This window comes from Rhizophagus irregularis, chromosome 18 (genome assembly GCF_026210795.1).
Source record: "Rhizophagus irregularis chromosome 18, complete sequence".
NCBI lineage: Eukaryota > Fungi > Glomeromycota > Glomeromycetes > Glomerales > Glomeraceae > Rhizophagus > Rhizophagus irregularis.
This window is the reverse complement of record NC_089446.1, coordinates 1,702,267-1,729,156: the sequence shown is the minus strand read 5'-3', so window position 1 is coordinate 1,729,156 and position 26,890 is coordinate 1,702,267. Positions and strand designations below refer to the sequence as shown.

At 32.7% G+C, this 26,890-nt stretch overlaps 6 protein-coding genes across 6 annotated transcripts; all 6 read right to left on the bottom strand.

Annotated features, from left to right (window-relative positions):
* Nucleotides 1-1,134: 1,134 nt before the first annotated feature.
* Nucleotides 1,135-1,659, bottom strand: OCT59_010021 (uncharacterized protein; the record flags this gene model as incomplete). The annotated part of the gene is made up of 1 exon (XM_066132747.1): nt 1,135-1,659. One exon carries the CDS (start codon nt 1,657-1,659, stop codon nt 1,135-1,137), a length of 525 nt encoding a protein of 174 aa, XP_066000362.1.
* A 9,186-nt stretch (nt 1,660-10,845) lies between these two features.
* On the bottom strand, nt 10,846-11,616 carry OCT59_010020 (uncharacterized protein; the record flags this gene model as incomplete). The annotated part of the gene is made up of 1 exon (XM_066132746.1): nt 10,846-11,616. The coding sequence occupies one exon, from the start codon at nt 11,614-11,616 to the stop codon at nt 10,846-10,848; it is 771 nt and encodes a 256-aa protein (XP_066000361.1).
* A 74-nt stretch (nt 11,617-11,690) lies between these two features.
* Nucleotides 11,691-11,954, bottom strand: OCT59_010019 (uncharacterized protein; the record flags this gene model as incomplete). The annotated part of the gene is made up of 1 exon (XM_066132745.1): nt 11,691-11,954. One exon carries the CDS (start codon nt 11,952-11,954, stop codon nt 11,691-11,693), a length of 264 nt encoding a protein of 87 aa, XP_066000360.1.
* Nucleotides 11,955-19,249: 7,295 nt separating this feature from the next.
* On the bottom strand, nt 19,250-19,924 carry OCT59_010018 (uncharacterized protein; the record flags this gene model as incomplete). Its single annotated transcript, XM_066132743.1, has 7 exons — nt 19,250-19,263; nt 19,346-19,375; nt 19,457-19,486; nt 19,567-19,596; nt 19,677-19,716; nt 19,787-19,826; nt 19,905-19,924. The coding sequence occupies 7 exons, from the start codon at nt 19,922-19,924 to the stop codon at nt 19,250-19,252; spliced, it is 204 nt and encodes a 67-aa protein (XP_066000359.1).
* A 2,722-nt stretch (nt 19,925-22,646) lies between these two features.
* On the bottom strand, nt 22,647-23,126 carry OCT59_010017 (uncharacterized protein; the record flags this gene model as incomplete). Its single annotated transcript, XM_066132742.1, has 1 exon — nt 22,647-23,126. The coding sequence occupies one exon, from the start codon at nt 23,124-23,126 to the stop codon at nt 22,647-22,649; it is 480 nt and encodes a 159-aa protein (XP_066000358.1).
* A 1,857-nt stretch (nt 23,127-24,983) lies between these two features.
* On the bottom strand, nt 24,984-25,724 carry OCT59_010016 (uncharacterized protein; the record flags this gene model as incomplete). Its single annotated transcript, XM_066132741.1, has 1 exon — nt 24,984-25,724. One exon carries the CDS (start codon nt 25,722-25,724, stop codon nt 24,984-24,986), a length of 741 nt encoding a protein of 246 aa, XP_066000357.1.
* Nucleotides 25,725-26,890: the final 1,166 nt, after the last annotated feature.

The window sequence follows — 26,890 nt, the reverse complement described above, 5'->3', positions numbered from 1 at the left end:
TATTGGGATTCCATCTTATGTCACCTGTACGAAATTTTCCATGGAGTTTATTCCCGAGTACTGAAATAGGTTCGTCTAACTTGACTCGGACATGTGTTCCTTCAGAGAGAAGTTCCGTCTTTTTTGACACTTTGGGTGACCCTGTTGGAATGTCTGGGGGATTTCTTTGCCAGATTTCATCTATTTTATTAACTACATCACGGAAATCTTCTGACCATTCCACGGATGTCACCCCGGTCTTCAACTCCTGTGCCACCATTCGTTTTAGGAGAGGTTCCTGGATTGCTTGGATGGCTCGTTCAGCGTATGATTGCTGTTTGTGTCTTCCTGGTTCGCCGAACCTCATCATTACCCCTAGGCTGTTCAGGAAAAAATCACGTACCTGGTCGTTAGTGAATTCTGATCCGGAGTCTGTCTCCAGTCTGTGTGTTGGTGGCTTAATACGATTTCTTCTGTAGATTTTGACAAACCCGTTTAGAACTCAATTTGCAGTCTTATCCTTTAGGGGTTCTGCATCAACTTGTTTACCCGTGACTTCCACCACTACGAGGAAATAGTGGAATCCTTTGGGGTCGACTGGCATCTCTGCGAGATCTGCCTGATGCGTCGCATTTGGTTTCCATACAACTACTCGTGGACGCTCTGATGACTTCTCCTTTAGGGGCTTTTCATATAGGTTGTAGTGCTCCTCACCTTTTAGAATTCGTGCCGGTACTCTGGAGAGATTGTAGTATTTGTAGTAATTCTCTAAATGCGACATATTACGACAAATTAAAGGAAAGATTTCGGACTTCAAATCTTAAGATGACACGATTTTACTGCCTAAAGTGTAAGAAGGAAACCGAGACTGCTAGTGAAATACAAGATATGACCACAAATGGCCGCTATCATTTATATGGTGACTGTGTAGTTTGTGGGATGCATAAGAATACTTTTACTGGGATAGACTGGGTTATCAAAAAGAAAACCAAGGAGAAGAAAAAAGAAACCGCAGCTAAAAGACATCAGATGGCGTACAATCGGCAATGCAAAAAACTCGGGCAAAAAATTTTAGAGGCTGATGACGCGTGTAAACAGTGTATTGATAAATGCCTTAAGGAGGCAAAAAAGAGGAAGACGGATTAGTATCGCATTCTAAAAGTATTCCTCATCATCTGAGTCATCGAGAGATACCTCTCCATCATCTGATTCATCGTCTGAGTCATCAAGAGTGCGGCCTTCTTTAAGCAATTGGATGTTATACGTTATTTGAGTCCATTTCTCCCAGTCGGACTCTTGCGTTATAAAGTCACATCTGAGGAGAGCTCTTTCTACTGCCACCATTCCTGCGAACCTAGTGTATTTTTTCTGATCGGCTTCATTGAAATTGTCAATGTCCTCCCTGTAGTAGTCTACTGCCTGTTTGTATACCTCCTCGGCTTCTTTATGCCGCTTCCAGAGTACTCGTTCAGCTTCGGCTCTCCAGATTGGGCTGACTTCTAGAAGATGTGGCCCAAAATTGTTACTTGGAATGCGTTCCAGGATATGGCCTACAAGTTCAGGGATTGCTGATACTGCATGTGGGGTTTGACAGCTTTTTAGGATTTCCCTATTGATATCCATAACATCGGGGACTGTGCGGCCAAAGGTTCCTGCCAACTTTTCTACGGTATATGTCATTTTTTCGTTCTATCAAATCGAGTACTAATTTATAGTTACCTAATCTTCAATTGCCGAATATATTTTTTCGAGTGAGATAGAGGGGCAGGTGTCCATAGCTTGAATCGGGTTTTAGAGCCTGAGGGGCTGACTAAGGTGTCCATAGTTCGGCTGCCATAGTTTGGGACATAGAGTGGTTATAGTTCGGTGGTCATAGTTCGGTGGTCGGTCAGTTCGGTGGTCATAGTTCGGTGGTCATAGTTCGGCGGTCATAGTTCGGTGGCATAGTTCGGTGTCCCAGGTAAGTAGATAAAGGGTGGTCATAGCTTGAATCGGGTTTTGGAGCCTGAGGGGCTAACTAAGGTGGCCATAGTATTATCATAAGTTTTTCGAACTGTGGCCAGTACTATGACCAGATATTCTGTCTGATTTTGGCTTTATTCGCGTTTTTATCCACTTTTTAGTAGTCTGGTCATAGTGGTCATAGTGGTCATAGTAGTTTTATATATAAGAAAAAATGGAGTAAAAAAAAGAAGTTGGAAAGTACTGTGACCAGCCATGGCCACTGTGGCCATGGCGGTAGTATATATGGGGAATTCTCTACCCCACGAAGGGGGGATGTAAGTACTGCGAGGCCGCGAGGCCGAGGTGGGGTGAGCGCTAGCGAGACACACTACCAGCCCGACGACTTACGTAACGTGTGATGTAATTTTTCTGTTTCCATGATCTTAATCTTTTTCTTTTATTTTTTCATTTTCTATTTTACTTTAACGTTAACTTTAGATGGTTCTCAAGTTTTTTAATGTTCTTAAGCATTCATTTGGTTTTAATTGAGCTATTATGCATTTATGCTTTATTTATTTATTAACAAAACAAGAGTGGCTACAGTTTATATATTACCCAAATTTATAACAAGCTAAGGTGTTAAAATCAAAAATCAAAATACTTTGTTCGTAATATAGATTGAAACTGCCATCTAATCAGAAAACCACCTTTGCAGATCTAGTAATTACACTTTGGCATTAGAACTATGACTACACAATACCTATAACTACAACTATTATTTTAACAAATCTAAAGTTAATTTCAGTAGATCTGCTGTGTCTACTGATTACTTTCGATGAAGTATTGTTTAGCTTATGGTGAAAGATTTCCATTTACCTTGCCTAACAGCACTTTTACTGGCATCATTTTGAGATGACTTTGTCAAAGAATTAAAATTCTCCTTTTTGATTATATTAAGCGAGGAAAGAGTATTATTTCCAGTAGTATAATTCAAGATAGTTAATTTTGCAACCAAGAGATTATCTATATTTTTGTCGTATTCAAAATCTTACATTATTTTAATAAAAACCTATTTTTTTTAACTGAACATCCAACGTTATTTCACGTGATTAGTTGTGATTAACTTAAGACTCTTCTATTAAGTTAAACCCCAGTTAACCTGTTACAACAGGAATGATAGATAAAATCATTTGCATATAACACCAATCACTTTACCAAGACATTTTTTGGTGCAAATTCCTAAACTTTAATGATTTTTTAGTACATAACGAATCAGAAAATGCTAAAGAAGCGAATGAAATATATATGATGCTATTAAAGAGGAGGAAGTACACGGATCCTAGACAATTTAATGTGAGCATTAAGTTATTTCTTTGCTTTTGACTTTGTTTTATTACTTTACTAAAATTAAAATAAAACCTGATATATATAGACTAACTTTATTAATCAATAAAACGCTAAATGTTAAAACATCGCTGATGTGTGCAGTAGTCATGTAATAATAACTACCCTATGACACCTGAAAATCTGCCCAAAAAATTTTGCACAGGGCTGGTACTATGCAGTAACACGTGAATAAATAGTGACGACTAAGGCATGACAAATAGGATTTTGACAAATCAAAAAAACTAAGTCCCTCAGATACTTATATAAAATGGAAACACAGAGGGATGTGACACATGTGATGAATAAATTTACTATTGCAGAATTTTTTTGGGTGTCACTGGATTAATCGTAATAATTTACAGAATCACGTAATAGATAATTATTGTAAAGAAACATCATTTGGGTGAGAGATTAAGATTGACAACATTTTAAGTATGTCGATTAGTTTTTGTCAGTTTACTTCAGAAAAGCAAGTAGATTAAGCCCATGAAATAACTAATTTAACTAGATTACTAAAATAAGATTAGTTTAAGATAGCATCACACTAAATGATCTTGTATACTATCACTGGCCAAAAACTAGGCAAATGTGGCATAGTAGCCTTTATCTTTATTAAATTTATTCGAACTTTACAATTTACAAAAAAATAAAAGGAAAAATATAAAAATAAAACTAACTAAAAACAAAGCTATATAGTCTCCTAAGAAAAAATAAAGTAAAAAATTAATCTAAAAAAGAAAAATCGCATTACACTAAATTTTCCCAGATCTTCCCCCTTGATATATTCCAACCAAAGTAGAAGCAACTATGCTAACAAAATAACGAATAGCGCGCCCACTATAAAAATCGACACTCCATCCTGCAAAAGCTGTTATTAAGTAGCACCGTTAGACGACCCATAAAACCCGAAAAGTGATTAAACCAAGGCAAACCATATTTCATCGAGTTCTTCGACCAATCGGTTCTGGAGTCACGTGAATTGTGTAGCGTCGGAGGTGGTAAGAATGAGTAAGGTATGTACGTTGACAATGGCAAATTAGATGGCTTCGGAGTAGTTTTCAACTTATGGGTAATGTTCATCGCGTTTTCCCATCTACTTTTCTCATAAGAACGCGGATTCCAAATTTGTTTTCTGAACTTTTGAACAAAATTGTTATGAATAGCAGCGATAACCTTAATCGCAGAGATTCTTGGAATGGATAAATTGACAAATAAATCAATAAAGAGTTTAGGTAAACAACCACGGACAAGGGCGTAAGAGGACCAATTTGTAGAAGAAAAGGACCAACATGAAAGAGAAGTGAGTTTAGCTATAAATGGAGTAGGATCAATATCAGCCAATTTTCCAGCATCTTGAATTTTAGAAATCAAATGGTTTTGATAAGATTGGAGAATTTGTTGCATAGGTAGACGATGTCTTTTGCACATAAAAAGGTGCATCAGGTCTTCCATGCGGTCGACACAAGAACGGCAAGTTAATTCGTCCATGTATAAGTCTGGTCGAGTCCGCTTAAGCTTTTCTAATGTGGGTAAATCATCCAAGAAAAGTTTGAATTTAAAGGTTAAGTGTCTTGAAGCATGCTCAAAAGTAAAAGATGCATTATAAGAGGGCTTGAAATTCAAAGTAAACCAAGTAAGTTCCCAATCGACAATATAATCTATATTAGATGATAATAAAGAAGTAAAATGAAATCGCGTTAAATTTAACAATTCACGCATTAACTGCGTTTGATAATATTGTTTGAGAAGGTGTCGCGGATTAGATTCACAAACGACGTCATTGTCATAAATCAAGACAAAATCATGGGCAGAGGCGAGGTCCATGCCAGAAATCAAAATACTGGATGACGCAATATGAGCAGTACTGGCCAAGGAGTCAGCAAAATCATTTAAATAATTGCCAGAGTGAGCTTTAACTTTGACAGGAAGGACTGTCAAATTCTTAGTGAGGATGGTTCGTTCAATAATAGCCCAAAGCTCAAAATTTTCAGTTTTGTAGTAAAGACGGCTGTTTGAGTAGACATAGGAAGAGCAACTTCGAAGGCCATCAATGGCAGTTAGCGAGTCAGTATAAATAGTAACTTCTGAGTCGCGAGGAGAAATGGTTAAAACTGCGTAAATAGCAGCAGCTTCAGCTCGAGAAGAAGAAGGATTATCACGAATAAGGCCGTGAGCATAAGTGGCAATGGAGTTAGGAAAACCAGCATCTGGAACAATTTGCATCCAGGACCAGCCCATAGAAACATCAGGAGTGCCTAGATTAATAAGAGACCCATCAGTGAAAAAGATATAACGTGAGTCTGAAGATACGACCAATGGGGAATTTGCAAAAACAGCAGCAGCTGAGGATTCAATAGTGATAGGAGGAGCGAGAGCTCCAACAATATCTTCAGAAGGAGAATCAAAATCAAAATCCAATCGACTATAATAAAGACGGACACCATCTTCTATATCAGCCCAAGTAAAAGGAGAAGACACTTCAAAAGTGTTACGTCTAATTCGCTCATTGGTGGTGGGCAGAATAAGCGAATGTTGTAAAGAAACCGTAGGCGTACAAAGGGTTAAATCAGCATTCCGTTTTTTGGAAGGAGGCAAGGGAGTATGAGCAGCACAACCAGGGCAAGGAGAAAGCCTAATGAGATCACCAGGCGAAGATTCACAATCAGGAGAAACCCAGTGAACAATAGAACAAGTACCACGACTTGCTTGGACCAAAAGTTGTTTGCCAAAGATGGGAGAGCCGTAGTCATCTAACGTGACAATCCAATTTTTTGTAGTGGGAGGAGAGGATAGGCAAGGAGCCAATTCATAAAATGAAGAGTCAATCGTAGGCGTAGTAATAAACTGAGCCAGCAAATGATTGTTAGTGTCAGGAATAGTAGTAGCTTGCTGAATATCTTTATACCAATAAGGGATACGGCCAGGGCCACGTCGTCCAACCAAATTGTCATAGTAGGCTTTCCAGGAAATTAAATGAGTTCCTTGGGGAGTAACAAGCTGAGATAGATAAAACAATTGTCGTTTTCGCAAAATAGGGAAATAGGCTTTAAAGGCCTTAGGTGTCATGCATTCAAATAAAGGAACGCGTCCATTCAACAAAGTTAAGTTCGGAAGCTTCGAAAGTTGAGTATGAAGCAAACGAAAAGGAGTAGAAGATAAGAGAGCAATAGTGCATGCGATATAATCTTTCTTAAAAGAAAAAAAAGAGGACCATATAGACCAATCCTTAATTAAAAGGGGAGAAATTGGAATTAAAAAATTATATTGAATCAAACTCAATCTGTAAATAAAAAGACATTGAATAAAGGAAGAAGAAGAATTAGCCATTAAAAATAAATTGGTAATATGACATTGTCGTTGATGAGCAAACAAATTAATCAAGCCTAAGGCATGAGATAGAGATAAAATGGGATTGGGTAAAGAACGAGAAAAGTTTGCTTTGTGCTTTACAACAGATCGTATACTTCTCGTTATTAGGTGGCAGTCAGATTCAGACAAGTGAGTGACTTGCATCCGGTATTCAAGTTTCGGTATAAGAACAGCATTATGCAAGTACACAACTTGCTTGGAAGAGAGCTTTGCGGGGCAGATAGTCGCAGCGAACGAACAACATTCACGTTTGAGTTGTTTTTTGACAAAATCCCGGGAGCTTTTAATGTTAAACCAGACACCTAAAAAACGAAAAGAAGTTGTCATGGAAATTGGGGTAATAGTAATGGAAGGAATATTATTTAAAGAAGATAAATTCAAATTAAAGGTAATAGGGGATAAAATGGAATTCGAAGACAAAGGCAACGAATTAGTAATTAACACATATTTGTTGTGATTGGCAGAAGTGTTATTGATTTGATAAAATTCTTCTGTAATGGATAACATAGATTCCATGCCAGCTTTCGACGAGGAAATAAGAGTAGAGTCATCCATAAATACTAAATTATTAATCTTCAAATCAGAAGAAGGATTTGGAGAATCAATTAAAGACGGTGTAGAAAGAACATAAGGATCCATCATTTCATTCTTCAAGACAGTCAGTAAAGGATCAATATAAATAACCCATAAAAGAGGAGAAATAACTTCGCCTTGGTCAATACCAATGCGAACCCTATAAGCAGGCGTGGATCCATGAGCAGTGAAAATGCTATTAATGCGTTTTGTGAAAAGGGAAAGAATAAACTTAACAGCAGAAGCTGGAAGACGTATTCGTTCTAGAGCAAAACGTAATATTGTCAGATCGACCGAGTCGAAAGCTTTAGAAATGTCTTGGGAAAGAATCCAAAGTGGGTTTTTGTTGACATCAGCATCATGGATAATAGATTCGAGAGTAATAATAGGGTCACGGCAAGAACCACCAGGAAGACCAGCGAAATTACCACCTTTAAGAACATCATGTGAAGCCATAATAGTAGAAAGGCGATTATAAAAAAGTTTGACAAGAGATTTTCTAATCACTTCAAGTAAAGTAATAGGACGAGTATTTTTCAATTGACATTTCCATTCGTGAGGTTTGGGAATGGGAAAAACCATTGCTTGTCGCCATAAGTCAGAAATATCGGCTTTGGAAAGGCATGCTTGAATTAATATAAGAAGTAAAGCCAAGGTACGAGATCCAAGATGTTTGAGCATTTCATACGTAATCATGGAAGGACCTGAGGCTTTACCATTAGGAGTAGAAGAAACAGTGGATAACCATTCGTCAAGGGTAGGGGGATTCATTAAAGAATCATAGATGGAGGAGGACACATCATCCATAGGTTGATAGGCAGAAAACCATCGATCCGGTAGTGTATCAATGGATACCGGAGGAGTAGACTTTATAGGTACAAAGTTTTGGAAATGGTTAACTACAACATCATCTATGTCCTTAGGATCAGTTAGCAACTGAGGGTGAGTGGGATGATCAATAAAGACACGATCCAGAGTGATACGGCGACAGGTACGAGAAAGCGCTGAATCAATGAAAGAGGAAAGGTAAGTTTCAAAATTATTATTTCTATCGTCCAAGTGAGCACGAATGGAGGAGTCTTGAAAATCTTTTTCTTGAAGCAAATAGAATCCCCGTAAGGATTTTGAAATATTGGATAAATCATCAAGAAGTGACTTGAAATTGTCTTGTCGACATGATGAAAAAGAAGAGGGCAAAGTAGGAACGAAAGTAAATACTTTCTTATATAGTTGCAAAATGTTTTGAAGTCTGATTAAATGAGTAGACCACTTATGTTCATGAGCAGTAGAATAGGTTGAAGGATATTTGCGCAATAAACGTATCGAATGCATTAGGCGATTTAAGAACCGATAATGTTGAGTTAAGATTTCCAGATCTTTAGGAACCTTAGGAGTATAATTATTGCCAACAGTGGAAGAAGGTAGAGTAGCGTTAGCGGCTTTAAGGATTCGTGATTGGAGATATTCGCATTTTTGATTGATATGCCAGGAGGAAAAGGTTAAAGGTAAGAAAGACATCACATAAAGCATCAGCTTTGTCAGCGAATTCTGTCCATTGAATATCAGTTATAGTATCAAATTTGAAGACGCGACGGGTTTGGCGCTTAAGTTGACGAGCGCGAGCCAATTTGATAGAGGCAAAAAGTAAGGACATATCAAAGTATGTGATGACAGGGTTATGGTCAGATGTACAAATGTCTTGAGCATCAAAAATGCAAGCAGTAAGGGCAAATCTTTTAAGAAGAGGACAGGACCATACGTAATCAACGCAAGTAATTTGGTCATTGCGATGAAAGGTGCCTAAAGAATCGGAAAGATTAATAGGAATATAGTCTTTATATCCATAAGAAAGGAGATGAAAAAATAATCGGTGAATATGTTTTGAAGCAATTTGGGGTTGATTAAAGTAAATAGGGTAATATTTATCTAAATGCATATTAAAATCGCCACAAACAGCATGGTAAAAACCAGCTTGTTTAGTAAGGGTAAGTTGCTGAATAAGCAAATCAATAGTGTCAATGCGCAAAGCACTTTCAGCAGGGGAGGAATATAAATAACAAATATACGCAGTTTGACGTTGCCTTTAAAATATAAGTCAACGGAGAGCAATCGTGAAGAATGGGATTTGAAATCTTGTACATGTGAAGCAAGGGAGTTTTCAATAAAAAGGGAAACACCACCAGAAGAAAGGATTTGTTTAGAAGTATCCAAATTAGAAGAAAACACAGTATAATTAGAAATGCGTTTGGATAAAAACTTCATTTGTTTAGGGTGGAGATGAGTATCAACGATACCACCAAAGGAAATATGTTTTAAAGAAAAGAAAGTAGAAATTTCTTCTAATTTAGTCTGACCATGCATTTTAAGGCCATTAACATTGAAGGAGGAAATATTAAATGAGTTGGGGATAGGAGAAGTGTTACTAGAGGAAGAAAATAACAATTCATGTGAAAAAATTTTAGCAACATTATCGGGGTTGGGAGGGTTTCGTACAAAGGTATCATAATTAAAATTATTGTCTGACATTAAAACACAATGATATAAACAATCGGGGAGTTAAAATTTTTTGAAGAAGAAAATTAAACAGAAGAAGCTGAATCAGCTTGTTCCAGGGGAGCGCCACCAAGGGAGCCAATGAATTGTTTGATGTGACCAGTAAGTTGGTCCAATTTACTTTCAATAGCGACTCTACTATTTTTGAGATCATTAATTTCTTCTTGCGTGGAGGAGATAGGGGTAAAAGGAGGAGCATTTGGAGAAAGGTGAGAAGAAGGAAGTGATGTGTCAGGAATAATAGTGAATGTAGGCGAAGGTCGCGTTAAAATGCTTTTGGGGGCAGTGAAGATTTAGCGGAAGACTGAATATTAAGCGGAATATGAGTTACAGGGGCATCTTCTTGCATGAGGTCCGGTTCAGGTTCATTGGGCACAGGAAGTAAATCGAGACCAAGGTGAGATTCAATACGAGTCATCCGTTGGTCAGCAAGTTCAAGAGCGGAGATGCGTTTGTGAAAGTTGGCAACTTCACATTGTAATTCTCGCAAAAGGTTTAAAATATTATTAGCATCATCAGGAGATAATGCAGAGTTAGGAGTTTGTCGGGGTAAGGGACGTGCTGTAGAACGAGAGGAGGAAGAAAAGGAGACTGATCGTTCTTTGCTATTATGGCGGGCACGTTGGGAGGTATTGGGAGGGGGTTTGTTATGATTATTAGCATTATTAGTGCGGTCGTGGGAAACGTTATTGGCTCGTCCAGAATTGGAAACAGATCGATCTTTAGATTTGGAGCGAGATCGAGAGCGAGAACGTGCATTGGCAGTATTAGAATTGGAGCGACGAGGTTGATTAACATTAAATCGTTCTTTGAGTTTTGCAACAGGGTCGCGAGTGCGACTTCTACCTCTGGTTTGTTTGAGTGGGCAAAAATTCGAAGCACAACCTAATTTGCCACATCTGTGACAAAGTTTGTTAGTATTATCTGGGGAGGACCAGAAAAGCACTTTGCCTTGGAAGCTGACAGTCTGTTCCATAGCAGCATCCATGGTTTCTTGGGAGTTGAAGGTGACGTAGGCCCATCTTTTGGGTTTGTAAGAATTTAAAGAAAGCGGAACATTGACAGCCTTAGCGCCAAGGTCACGGGTAAGAGGAGCCAAGTTGATATCCTTAACATTGGGGGAAGTTGAGTGAGGGTGGCAACGTATTGACGGCGCGCAGCCTTTTGATCCACAGTATAGAAACATGGAGTAATTCTGAGACAGGTGAAGAAATAGTATACAGCCCATTGGTCGGTGAAACGAGCAATTGAATCGGTATGATCGTACACAATACGGGCTTGCTGGACTTTAGCATTAGGTCTGGAGAAGAGGCGGCAAGAGGTAATATTACCAAATTTTTTGAAATAAGCCATGAGGTTATCCTTCTTAATAAAGAAAGGGATATCGGTAACTTGGATAGCCCGGAGATCTTCATTGGATCGGAGCTGGCGAGGGTCATGTGCATGAAAGATCAAGTCAGGGAACTCAGGATGAGAGGAACCAACGCACAAATCGCGTGCTTCAGCGGTATGGAAGTGGATAACGAGGCGTTTGGCTTCACCAGAACCAGTCATACGCGCTTTTCCAGTAAACGACTTGTAAGTTTCTAAAAAAAGGTTATTAACAGCCTCAATAAGGGCTTTATTGGTAGGGAATTTCTTGAGAGATTCAGGGGCAGCATTCGGCGCAGCCGCAGCCTGAAAATCATCTCTGGTTATGGCGAGGGTTACCACTGGATCTGGGGTATGATCGCCATCTGGAGCACCATTGGTATCCAAATTGGGCGACGCGTTAGGGGGTTGTTGCAAGTCTTTGTTTGAAGGTGCATACATGGACGCGTCCACATTTCTAGAAGACGCGACGTGACTGGGCGCAGTTGGCGCAGCAGATTTTTTCGGGGAGGAGGTCAAAGTATTTTCGCCAGAGGTATTTTGTTGAGGAGGTTAAGGGAAGGTCCATCTACTCCAACGTCAGCCGTCTGGTCATCGGCAACGTAGTCTTCTTCCATAGAATTTTCGGTAATCATGCGATTACGTTTCTGCTGGACAGTGTTTTCACCATCGGAGCTTGAGTTATCAGAGTTATTATTATTTTTTCGTTCTTGACGGGAAGTTTTCCTACTGTTAGGGTTATGACTTCCACGGCCTCTCTTGGCATAGTTACCAGACATAGTAGAGGGCTTTGAGTTGGGAATATATAAAATATAAAATTTTATTAGTAGCTTGTATTATTTTTTAAAAATAATAAAAAAATATTTTCGTCGGAATTTTCGTTTTTGAAAAATTCAGGAGAGAGTTCACTACTGGCCAAAAACTAATATATCAGGTAGCAGATATGTATCAGATATGTACCTGATATGTGTAATATTAATGCTGAAAATCGGGTACCCAATATGTGTAAGATATGTGTAAATATATATATCATATACATATCGGGTACTGATATGTATATGATATGTAAATAATATGTAAACGATATATATATTTACACATATTTTACACATATCGGGTACCCGATTTTCAGCATTAATACTACACATATCAGGTACATATCTGATACATATCTGCTACCCGATGAGGTCCCCCGATTCCCTCTGTCATCAATTTATAGAGTTGCCACATCAAACGGGCATTCTCATAGTTGAACGAACGAATAAACGAACAAACGAACAATTAAACGAATAAACAAGTTAATAAACAACAACAACATTCTTGGTTCACGAAATAAATAGCGTTAGTAATATAAAACGTCAAACGATATAAAATAAATTTAACTTCTCTGAATTTTTCCCAAATTATATCCACTTTTACCTTTAATTTCAAACTTCGATAGCTCTCGCTACGAATTATTACTTTTCAAAAGTGTATATTTAATTCATCTTAAAAATCTTCATTTTATTCAATTAAAATTAATTTAGCAAACATCAATTAAAGTTTAGGGCGAACCTATTACCTTTAATTAATATTAAACTTTACTAACAAATAATTAAATGAAACTTATATTTTTATTGAGTTCTGTGGATTAGAACTATGGAATTACCTTGAATTCCGCTTTCTATTTATACAAATTTTGTAATACTTTCTATTCTAATATATGCTATCTATATTAGTGCTCTATACGAGCTAAGCTGGCTCATGAGCTGGCTCAAGCTTTTCAAGCTGAGCCAAGCCAAGTCATGATTAAATTGGCTTGGTGGCTCACGAGCCAGCTTGGAAGAGCTCGAACCAGTTATTAGGCTCAGCTCAAAAGCTCGAGCCTGTAACACACTTGGCTCCAAAAGCTCGAGCTGGCTCACGAGCCAAACGAGCTATTATACAAAAAATGTTGCGAAATGTTTTTATATAATAATGCATGCATAAACGAAACGTTTTCGCAACTTTTTTTCATTGTTTATTAAAGAACATTGTGAAAACGTTTATTTAAGTTTTTACATGTAAAATTGAAAAAAAAACACCGGAACTAATGATTCCAGCGTTTTTACATGTAAAATTGAAAAAAAAATGCCAGAACTAATAGTTTCGGCGTTTTTACATGTAAAATCAAAAAGAAACCGCCGGAATTGATAATTCTGGCATTTTTACATGTAAAATCGAAAAAAAACGCCGGAACTAATGGTTCCAGCGTTTTTACATGTAAAATTAAAAAAAATGCCAAAACTAATAGTTTCGGCGTTTTTACATGTAAAATCAAAAAGAAAAATGCCGGAACTAATGATTCCAGCGTTTTTACATGTAAAATTGAAAAAAAATGCCAGAACTAATAGTTTCGGCGTTTTTACATGTAAAATCAAAAAGAAACCGCCGGAATTAATAATTCTGGCGTTTTTACATGTAAAATCGAAAAAAAACGCCATAACTAATGATTCCAGCGTTTTTACATGTAAAATTAAAAAAAACGCCAAAACTAATAGTTTTGGCATTTTTACATGTAAAATCAAAAAGAAAAATGCCGGAACTAATTATTCTGGCGTTTTTACATGTACAATCGAAAAAAAATGCCGAAACTATCCGTTTCGGCGTTTTTACATGTAAAATTAAAAGAAATACGCCGAAACTATCAGTTTCAGCGTTTTTACATGTAAAACCAAAAAGAAATACGCCGGAACCAATTATTCCAGCGCTTTTACATGTAAAATCGAAAAAAATGCCGAAACTATCAGTTTCGGCGTTTTTACATGTAAAACCAAAAGGAAATACGCTGGAACTAATTATTCCGGCACTTTTACATGTAAAATCGAAAAAAAAATGCCGAAACTATCAGTTTCGGCATTTTTACATGTAAAATCAAAAGGAAAAATGCCGAAACAAATAGTTTCGGCGTTTTATATAAATATAAAAGTAAAAAACGTTTCGCAACATTTTTTTTAATAATTTAAAGTAAAACGTTGCGAAAACGTTTTTATGATAAAGCTCGAGCCAGCTCGAGCCCAGCTTGGTTCAAGCCAGGATTTTCATGGTTCAGCTTGGCTCGAACTGAGCTGAGCCAAGATTTTTTGTGGCTCGGCTCATTTCAGGCTTGGCTTGGCACAGATCTTCAAGCCAAGCCAAGCCAAACTGTAGCTCGGCTCGAGCCGGCTCATGTAGAGCACTAATTTATATACTATCTTTTATGTTCTTTTTATGTATTATCTTTGAACTATCTTTCTAATATGCTATCTATATTTTAAATACGCTATCTTTTAATATGCTATTTTTAATATGCATGTATCTTCTATTTTAATATGTTATCTTTTTATATATATTCTTTTTTAATATGTTATCTTTTATATTCCGTCTTTATACTATCTTTTTATATTATCTTTGTATTATCTTTTTATATTATTATATTATCTTTTATATTATCTTTTTATATTATTTTATGTTCTTTAATCTTTCTGACATTATTTTATATGTTCTTTTAATTCGCTATCTTTCCACTTTATGTGTTTTGCTTATAATCTATCTTTTGTGGCTTATAATTATTCTTTCTAATTGTTGTTATTGTCAAAGATGCTAAGCCGCAATTGATCAACTCTAATTATTCTATTGGTTCTTTGTCAATTATTCGATAAATATTACATCATGTAGATCATTACTCTTCCTAAATGTTTATCCTTTTCGGCTAATTATTTATCCATCTACGCCAATTCATAATTAATTTGTTCGTTCCTAATACTTGGCAATTACATTTGGTGATTGAATTTTATTATCTTTTCATGCTTGATATTCGACCGTTTACACCGATATATTAGTTTTTAACCAGTGTATATTTCTTGCCTTCTGGGTTTTCTTATATAAATTTGTTTTCATGACACCTGGTAGATGAGCAACTTCACAGTATGTCCAACTTAGGTTTTCGTGTGGAATTAATGGTATCGATATTTTTAGTCCATTTAAAAAATATACCCTCTTGGTTCAAATGTAATAATTATACCACTACAAACAAAATCCGAGAATTTAAATGAGGTAATCCTTTCTTTAGATCGGTTAGATCTTAAAGGTACTGTATTGTTCATATTTTTTTTCAAATCACGTGAATAATGAAACTTTTGTCATGAGAAATTGAAAACCTGAAATGCGCAGTATAATATCAGAAAAATTTTTGCCAAGGTTTTTTCATGTACAGTAGAACGTCATTAGTTTATGTCTGCAAAAAATGAATAATTAATTCATCAACCTTTTTTCAGAAAGTTTTGGGAATTATTAATATTATTAATAAAAATGATTTATGTAGCCAAAAGCAATCGTCTGGGACATGCAAAAACTAAAAACAAACATTGGAGAGTAATTACATCCAAAAAAAAGAAAAGGGAACATTGGTGATATATTCATAAATAGTTGAAATAAACATTGTTAATTATTAAAAAATGTATCATTTTATTAAATTATTTTGTTAAATTATACTGAAGGTTAAACTAAATTACTATAAATATATAACTGATAATATTAAAAAATGAATAGGCTAGTAGTATGATATATATTATGATATATTGATTTTTCTTCCTTTTACTGGTGGCTTAGTCATATTCCCATTAGAAGGATCTATAGAACTTAAATGGTTACCCTTATTATCATAAACTTCAATATCATTATGAGTAAAATCCCATTCAAAATATTTTTTATTTTATCCTGTTCCACTAGTTTTAGTTTACCACAAAAAGAATCCAAACCTTTCCATACTGAACTTAAACTAGGCCCATGAATAAATGGACTTTTAAGTATTGGACCTAATTTAGGCAATTTTATTTTTGAAAATCATTTTGAAAGTGTGTCATTTTTCGTAGAAGCTCTACCATCTATGTATCGACCAAATCCAGTTGGATAAGCTTTTTGATTATAATTTAAAAGAACGGCGAAGGTTATGGTGATAAAAACAAGTATTAAGATAAGAATCTTTTTGATAAAATTATTAATTTAGTTGTTAAGAAGTAAATTTTACAAGAATAAAATTATACAACTTTTGAGAATTAGAATGTGTATTTATTAAAAAACACCAATAAAAGTATACAATTTTTAAGAATTAGATTTATTAAAAAACACTAATTTTTATTTGCAGTTTGTGAAACTGTTCATTAATCTTGCATTTTTTAATAAATACACGTTGTTCTAATTCTCAAAAGTTGTATAATTTCATTTTTGTCTGATTATTTTAGCCTTTAAAAGTAATAAAATCAATCTTGTGCAAAATTTGATATTTAAATTTGAAATGCTGTTAAAAATTCAGGGTAACCCTGGATACATAGAATTTGCCGATCTAAATTTTCTAACTATAGATCAACTGCAGATACGCTAAAAAAATCTTTAATTACGTAATTCCTTATTAAAATAGAGCATTTTTCATATCTATTTTTAATCATAATTTTTCATGAATGAGTTTCTAAATAAATGTCTCAGTGCGAAAAATAAAAGATTTATGCATTTCGTCAATGAACTTCTTTATTAAGCCAAATTTTTTAAGTATTGGATACAGATATTATTTATAGTGACAGTTTTAATCTTAATAGTTCAGCATTCTGTCCTATATGCAATAGAGATCATAAAGAAAAATCTATATGACTATATGGAATAATATTGAATGTGGCGCAGTAATTTTATGTAGATCAATTTTGTAGATCATTTCATAGATCCCTTGATTTTTTTGATTTTTTTGATTTTCTTGATTTATTTGATAAATCTGATAAATCTGATAAATTTGATAAATTTGATTTATTTATTTTATTTTATTTTATTTGTTATATTTATTTTATTTTATTTATTTTATTTATTTATTATATTTGTTTTATTTATTTTATCAAATATTCTTGATTTTTATTTTATTATAAATAGTGATAGGATTTTACCAAGTAGAAGGGGAGGTCAGTCAGTTAGTTAAGAATTGTATTGTAGTATTCGAGTTATACGAAAAGAGTATTATTTTCAGTAGTATAATTCAAGATAGTTAATTTCGCAACCAAGAGATTATCTATATTTTTCATCATATTTAAAATCTTACATTATTTTAATAAAAACCTATTTTCTTTAACTGAACATCCAACATTATTTCACGTGATTATTTGTGATCAACTTTAAGTTAAACTCCAGTTAACCTGTTAAAGCGTTAAAGTTTTTCAGTCAGCTTTAATCGTTGACAGGATAACAATATAAACGGTGAATAAGGATCTGTTGAATATTATGGAGAATGAACTTATCGTCTCAAATATACATGTGACCCTAACCTATTTTCTAAAAAAAGTAGTTTCGGAAATAATTTCAGTTTCAAAAATTTTTAATTATATTATTTAAGCCCTGGTTTTGGATACAATTTTTAACTTTAAGGTTTTGAACAAGGTTTTGGACATAAGCAAAACCCTGTCCAAAAACTTGTCCAAATTTGTCCAAAATTGTTCAATTGCTCAGGGATAGATCCAGTGTTGGCCAGTGACTCAAATGACCTCAAATAACTCAAATGACTGGTCACGTGTCATTTGGGTCATTTCAACATTAAATGACAAATGACCTAGTCATTTAAAAATTACATTATAATTCTGGCCAGAACTATTCATACAATTTCACTATTTCATGGATAAAATTTTCACATGATATTAGAAGTTCATAATTCTGGCCGGCATCATTAACTTGGCCTGAATTATAAAGCATTAATTTTAAATGACTCAAATGACAAATGACCTAAATGACTAGGTCATTCGAAGGTCATTCGGAGGTCATCTCAAAATGGGCAAATGACCTAGTCATTTGCCATCACTGGATAGATTAGCACTCAATCGAAGAAAATGATCGGCAAGTTATAACTAAGTTATAATTATACAGGCTTTATAATTAATAAAAATTTTTTTTTTAGAATCTCTCGTTCCTCACTAACAAACTTTCCCAATAAATAAAAAAAAAACCGTATACAATAACTTTTTTGACCAAAGGAAATATTTTACTAAACTTATATTATAGCATATATGCGTGACAAAATATAAGAAAATATAAGAATGTAAACTCTAAAAAAACAAAATAAAGTCTTAAAAAACTAAACAAAATAAAGTCTTAAAAAACTAAATAAAAACCAAATGCAACTTAGTTTAGGTCAAAATTATTTAAAAAAATCTTATTTAATACTCAAATTTTTGGAAATTTATAGCCAGAATCTGGCGTTTCTCCATACTAGTAAAGTCAGTAATATGAAACTTTAGCAACTTTAAATTTTGGCTAGGATTGACATTATTCATTGCTATATTCAGCATTTTTATTATTAATCACGTGAGAATACAATAATCCAACAAAAATGGCATTTTTACTGATGGTCGGCATTATTAAATTTCAATGTACAGTCACCCCTCTCTACAGCGAACCTCGATATAGCGAATAACATGATATAACGGATCATACAGTGTGGTACCGATTTTAAATATGAAAAAAACCTTGGTTTACTATTTATTTACCGTATAACGTAGTACGAAGTAAAGTGTGTGAATTTCTTATATAAAAATGCCTCTCGATATAACGGATTTTTTTTATAACGAATTTTTTTCAGTTATAACGAAGAATTTCTTTATAATTAAATGTAATTATTAATAAATATTGATGCATTATGACATTAAATATCACCCCTGTGTTTTATATTTAAATTATGGATCAGGATTGTATCAGGATCGTATCAGGATTAATAATTCTGGCTATTTTATTTAATATTTAGGCAGAATTACATTAATTTACATTAATTCGGTTGTATTAGAATTTGATGTGAATTGTTATTAATTTATATTTATCACAGGGGTAAGGACACTCCTAGTTAAATTAATATATCATTAATAATTTATTTATTATATAGTCAGTTATTGTTAAACAGCATTCCTACAAAAAAAAGGAATTATAATAAACATTTTTATATAGAACACTTCAGGAAGCATTCCCTATAATAAAAAAATAAAAAAAGAACATTAGTAAATGTTCTTAAACGAAATTAAAAGAAAAAATTGAGTTGTCCCACTTACTTCTTGTCTCAAGCGTTCATTCCTACAATAAAAAAAAATAAAAAAGAATATTAGTAAATATTCTTAAACGAAATTAAAAGAAAAAATTGAGTTGTCCCACTTACTTCTTGTCTCAAGCGTCCATTTCGAAGTCCCTACAATAAAAAAAATAAAAAAGAACATTAGTAAATGTTCTTAAACGAAATTAAAAGAAAAAATTGAGTTGTCCCACTTACTTCTTGTCCCAAGCGTCCATTTCGAAGTCCCTACAATAAAAAAAATAAAAAAGAACATTAGTAAATGTTCTTAAATGAAATTAATAAAAAAAATCGAGTTCCCCACTTACTTCTTGTCTCAAGCGTCCATTTCGAAGTCCCTACAATAAAAAAAATAAAAAAGAACATTAGTAAATGTTCTTAAACGAAATTAATAAAAAAAATTGAGTTCCCCACTTACTTCTTGTCTCAAGCGTCCATTTCGAAGTCCAGGAAGTTCCCTATAATAAAAAAATAAAAAAAGAACATTAGTAAATGTTCTTAAATAAAAAAAATTGAGTTCCCACTTACTTCTCGTCTCAGGCGTCCATTTCGAAGTCCAGGAAGTTTCCTACAATAAAAAAAATAAAAAAAGAACATTAGTAAATGTTTTTAAACGAAATTAATATAAAAAACCCCCAGTTCCCACTTACTTCTCATTCTAGGCATCTATTTTGAAGTTTAGAAAGCACCCCTATAAAAAAAAGATTAAAAAAAATGTTAAATTATCGGTAATCAGATCAACAAGTCACATGATCTGTATAACCGATATTCCTATACCGAAGAATTCATTATACAATACCGAATAATTCGTTATAGTGTTAACAAAGTTGCTTATAACGAAGCCCTGATCAGCTGGAACCTAGGGTTCGTTATATCGAGAGGGGACTGTATTTAATGTATTTTGGAATTCAAATATAATTTTGGATTTTATAAAAACAGTTCTGGAATAATTTCAGTTTCAAAATTTTTTAATATAAAAATAATTATATTATTTAATGTATTTTGGCTTGAAGAATTCAAATAACTTCAAATATAATTTTGGGTACTATTAAAATTAATTTCGGATTTTATAAAAACAGTTTCAGTTTCCAGAGTTTTGAGCCATTAAGAGAGGAATATTTCTGTTTTATTTATCTTGCATATTCTCATATAATGTGAACTTTTATATTTAACAATTTATATCATTCCTATATTTTGTAAAACAAAATTTATAAAGTTTATTATTTTAGAAAGAAATTTTGTTAAGATTGAATCATCATATGAGTTGTTTCTAAGGTTGCTTGCCGAAACTAGGAGGTTTCGGCGGGATGGCGTATGCGAAACTGCTGAAACTAGTTTTGCAAAATTGGTCTAAAATGTTAAAATGCCGTAACTGCCAAAACTTGCCGAAACTGTTTAAGCTTCTGTAACTGTTTCGGCATAGTACATCATATGATATACATATAGTTTCAGCAACATTATGAATTATGATCTACCGATCTGATATAAAAGATAATCTTATACTTCTCCGCGAATTAATTACAGTTTCGGCATTATGTCTGTAAGATGCGTCGTAATTAATTTTGGCATGGATTTTTTTTTTGACACAATGCCGTATTCAGCCATATTGAATTTATACAGACATAATTGCTGAAATTTGCCAAATTTATCAAATTGTCAATGATTTACACCAATCCGGCACAGGAAAGTTAAATTATCAAACAGATTGCATAGTACAAATCATCTGATGATCTCTTTTTTCTTGTATTGAGGTTTCTGAGGACCCCGGATATCTAATATAAAGGTCATAATGGACTTTTGGCCAAAAACACCCTTTTTGCTGAAACTCAAAAAATCTTATTTTGTAAATATCTCAGCATCCAGTAATTCAATTTTAATGAACTTTTTTTTATTTTGTAGCCCTCATTTAGCTCTACAATTTAAAAAAATGTTCATCAAAATTGGACTACTGGATGCCGAGATATTTACAAAAAACGATTTTTTGAACCCCTGAAAAATGGGCCAATCTGCCGAAAGTGTGACTTATAACCTGTTTTGGAGATATCCGGGGTCCTGGTTTCTGGACAAAAATTATGAGGTAAAGAACTAAGGAGGGTCTGAACAGAAAGTTTTTATTTAAAAAATGTAATAGTTTATTTTTTGTTTTGTAGGGTTGCCGGACAAAAAGCATGACCGGACTTTTTGAAGTAAGAAAGGACCGGAAAAGGGTCCATTTTAATAAATTTATTTATTTTTTCTTTATTGTAAGGTTGCCAGACGAAAAATATGACCGGACTTTGGAAATGAGGTAAGGAAGGGTTGAGGGAAAGGTTTTTCGTTATTTTTTTATTTAATAAATTTAACTTATTTATTTTTTTCTTTTTTGTAGTGTTTTTAGACGAAAAACATGACTGGACTTTGGGATTTAGGTAAAGGAGGGGGCTGAAAAAGGTTTTTCGTTGTTTTTTTATTTAATAAATTTCTTATTTATTTTTCTTTTTGTAGTATTGCCGGACGAAAAACATGTACGGATTTATAAATTAAGGTAAAGGAGGACCGGTGAAAGTTTTTTGTTAATTTTTTCATAATTTATGAAAAACATGACCAGACTCTTAAAATTAAGGTGAGGGAGGGTCAGAGAAAGTGTTTTCATTATTTTTTTTTAATAAATTTAATTGATTTTTTTTTTTTTTGTAGGATTGTCAGATGAAAAAATATGACTGGACATTTGTAATCAAGGTAAAGTACTGGGAGAATAGTTTCGTTATTTTTTTTTTTGATAAATTTAATTAGAGTGATCTTAACGCTCACCAGGGGTAAAATTCACCACAGGTAAAATTCACCAGAAATAAAATATTACGTAATTTAAATTTTTATTTTTAAAAAAAAACAAAAAAAAATTTAAAAAATTCCAATTTTTAACATGGCATTATATCATCAAAAATATAATAAAAAGTACAATTTAAATGAATAAAAACATATAAAATTTTCTCCTCTTTCTAATGAATATTTTATTATGATTATTGAGTAAAAAATGATTAAGTTTCATTAGAAGCAATGAATCAAAAAAAAAGTTTTCAGAAAAAACTTTATTTTTTTCCTCCCACCCACCTGCGGACAGCAGTTCTTTATATAGATTTTTCACTTCCCCCTAAAAAACGTATCGCAACATTGTACGATTTCGCGTTCACTCTAATTAAGTAATACGTAATGCAATTGAATTATTAATTAGTATAATGCGCATATATATATTACTTTATCAACTATTAGATAATCAAATGATCTAACGAACCTATATATATCATGCACTGCATCTTATCATTACATTAACATCACACTTACTGTCTTACTCTCTTATACTTGGACATTTCTTTTGATAATGTCCTGGTTTTTTGCATAACAAACATTTTCATTGTAACTTTGATGTTTTTTCACTATCATCAGTCTCTTGTACATTAACATGATTTGAAGTTTCATGCATTACCTTTTTTCTTCCCATCACTTCAATACTACTCTTTATTCTTTTTTTACAAGGAGCTCCCCGAATTTTAGTAACATAAGGATCTGCTGTTATATCAATTAGTTGTTGTTGTAAAGGAAGTATATTATTTTGATTTTCGTCATGTTCAATATTTTCTACGTCCATATTATTTTCTAAATCAACTGCATTTCGACTTCTTTGTTTAGTTGAAATAAAATCTCTTAACAATTTTACTAATTCGTTATCACATCCAGTTTCTAATGCAATATTAATTGCAGTCTTTGCAGTTGAAAATGCTACTCCAAATTTATTTTTTTTAGGAATAATTTGTTGAATAATTTCATTATTATAAGATCCTTGAAAATGCTTTTTCAAACTTTGAAGAGTAAAATTTACTGTATGTAGCATTGCTGTATCAGATGATTCTACTGCTGTAAGAACAGATGAATTTTCAAGTATACTACTACTTAATTTCGTTAAAATATCATCTTTGTACTATCTAATAGGAATAATACTAATATGAAATTTTGCTGTATTAGAATCACTGGTCAAAAACCAATATATCGGGTAGCAGATATGTATCAGATATGTACCCGATATGTGTAGTATTAATGCAGAAAATTGGGTACCCGATATGTGTAAGATATGTGTAAATATATATATCGTCTACATATCATTTACATATCATATACATATCGGTACCCGATATGTATATGATATATATATTTACATATATCTTACACATATCGGGTACCCGATTTTCTGCATTAATACTACACATATCGGGTACATATCTGATACATATCTGCTACTGATATATTGGTTTTTGACCAGTGAATAAAGCATAATTCTCTAAAAATGGCGGCAAATTATTCCTTTTGTAATTGTTTCCAAACAAATACAAATATGTGATCCATCATTAAAAAGAATTACTAAATTTTCTTTTTGAGAAATACCTCCTACTCGACGAATTTTCTAAGTTTCAACAATATTTGATGTATCCATATCATTTAATATAGATTTTAACATTACTTGTGGTTCATCTACTATATCTTCTACAAAATTATCATCTGGAGTATCAGAAGGTGAGTTCTGTAATGAAAAATAATGTTTTTTATTTATAAATGTTAATCAATATCAATAGTTTTATTTTTTAAGAAATAATACATACATCAAATGAACAAGATATTAATTGCCCTTCATAAGTAAATGATTGTAAAATTTGAAAACGTTGTAAAGATAATATAAGAGGAGTTAAGAATTCAACAATAACTGTGTCAACATCTGAAAAAAATTGAGAAGAAAGATGTGAAAGTCCAACTGTTGTATACTTTGCTTTAAGATCTGTTAATTGACAATATCTAATTTCTTCTTCATGTCTCTTATTTATAGCTTCTTCCACCTCACAAAGTGTATTTATACTATTTAAAGACCTTTTAATAATACCATTAAACGATTCTACACTTTGGGTACTTTGTATACCACCATTAAATTGGAATGGCATATATGCTTTAGCCCAACTAATTCTATTATTATATAATATTCTAGTTATATAACGTTCACAGTTTGGAAATGATTTTATCATAAATTCCCAACGTTGCTCAAAAATCTCTATACATAATGCATTTCTACATGCATAGAAAACTTTACTAAAATTACTAAAGTTTTCACCTAATTTGGATTTAAGATGCTTTATAATATTCTGCCATATATGGAACATACAATAAAAATGTGGTATATTTGGAAAAACTTGAGCAACAGCATTAATTAATCCAGGTTCAAAATCAGTCCAAAATGATTTTGGAATTATATTGCTAGTTGTTTTTACCAAACATTGTAAAATCCAAGTGTATGTTGAAGAAAATTCATCTTCTATTAAAACATTTGCCACATTGCAAAATCTTCTATAGTTATCTTTTATCATAAATACACTTAAGTACATATTATACTTGTTAGTTTTATAAGTATTATTATTTAATACTATATCAGAAAATCGCCTATACAATTCTAGTTGACTGGGAGATATCCAAAATATACCTGATAGGTGATTTTTACTACCAGTATGATGAACAAAAACTTTCTAACGTGGGTCTTGAGTCATTTTTTCAAATAAGATATCAAGAAATAATAAAGAGTCAGGTCTTTCATTTTTATTATTCTGGCATAAATTATAAATAGCATTATAAACGTCTTGTTTATGAAATACATGTTCTGGATACTTTCTTTTAAGAATTTCTAGTTGTATAATAGGTGCAACTTTGCAATTCAAAAAAATTTTAAGTCTTTTATCATTTCGTTATTAAAACGTCTATATCTAGCAATAATATAAGGTAATTGGGTAGGGTTTACTTCATGATTATGTATATCTTTTAATGATATACATTTTACTTGATTTGCCATTTTTGGAAATAAGAAGTTGCAATGCCACTCACAATTTGTCTTTATAGTACCACGTAAACGATGCAATTTCTGATCTATTACTTTTCTGGATTCATATTTTCCATTTGAAGAACAACAAAATGATTTACGTCGTATAATAGTAAAATCATTTAGATCTTTATCATTTCGATAAACTTGATATCCAAACCCTCTTTCTAAACAATATTGATGCATAAATGTATCAACTGATTGCCAATTATCAAAATAATCTCCTACAGTAAGATTATATTGATAAACCTGTTCAGATAATGATTCAAAATGTTCTTCAAAAGGTAGTTCAAAAGGAGTTTCACAAGAAGGTTCAGAAGAAGGTTCAGAAGATAACTCTAAAGAAGGCTCAGAAAGTAACTCTAAAGAAGGGTTAATAGATGGTTTAGAAGGTGTTTCAAGAGAAAAACTATCTATGTTTGTAAAATTATGATTAAAATCTGGTTCAACAACTGGTAAAAAATTTATAGCAAAATTATCATTAAATGGTGACAATAAGAAGTCTAAAGTTTCAGAATATGGTGAAAAAAATGCATTTGTCTTATATATATCTTTATTATAATCATTAGAATCCTCCATATTGTTTATATTGTTTAAAGAAAATAAAAACAAAAAAAGAAAAATGGCGTTCTAAGGCTAAAAGTTTGTTTATACATTATGTAAATTAGGGTAAATTCACCGAAGGTGAATTTCACCATAAAATTTTAAAAATTCAATGTAACACATGTATGTAATACATGTAAATCAAGGTGAAATTCACCATTAAATTACTAAAATTTGGTATTTTAATAAAAACTTATAAAAATTAAAGTGAATTTCACTACTGATGAATTAATTTTAAATTAACCACTGGTGAATATAAAATTAATCTATTTAATTAATTTATTTTTTGTGGGTCCTGTGGATGCCTTGTGAAGAAAGAGAGGCATTTATGCTAAGAATGGCCATTTCAAAATGAACCATACCCTCTGAGCAAAAATTCCACCTGACAGTGCACACGTGGAGTGCTTTCACAGGTCGAAAAGTGAAAAATCAGGCACCAATCGGTGCCTGATTGGCATTTTCGCCAAATACCGTCACCAATTAGGCAGTTTGCTAACTTTTGATCCAGTGATCAGAAAAGGATGAAATATAGCTCATTGGAATCGTCTCAACATGACGAATCTAATGGTAGTAAAATCGCATTTCTAGGATTAATACTTGATGAAAAATTAAGTAAAATATAAAAATAAAAATGTATCATTTATATTTTATTTAATTTTTTATTAACTATTAATCCTGGAGATGCGATTTTACTGCCATTAGATTCGTCATGTTGAGACGATTCCAATGAGCTATATTTCATCCTTTTCTGATCACTGGATCAAAAGTTAGCAAACTGCCTGATTGGTGACGGTATTTGGCGAAAATGCTAATCAGTCACCAATCGGTCACCAATTAGGTACCTGATTGGTGACCGATTGATGACTGATTGATGCCTGATTTTTTCCTTTTCAACCTGTGTTTAGACATGACGAGTGGTTTGGTAGTTAATAATATTAGATAGTATAGATTAGTTTTTATTTACTTCATGTAATTTACAAATCTTCTTTCTGTTTAATAAACTATCAAATGCATTGCAGAAAAAAAAAAAATTAATTTATTTTTTTTTATGTAAAATTTCCAGAAAAAAAATCATGACTGTTGCATTTGTTAGGATTTTTTCAATAATAATATTATTATTAGAATATTACAATGTTGTTTAA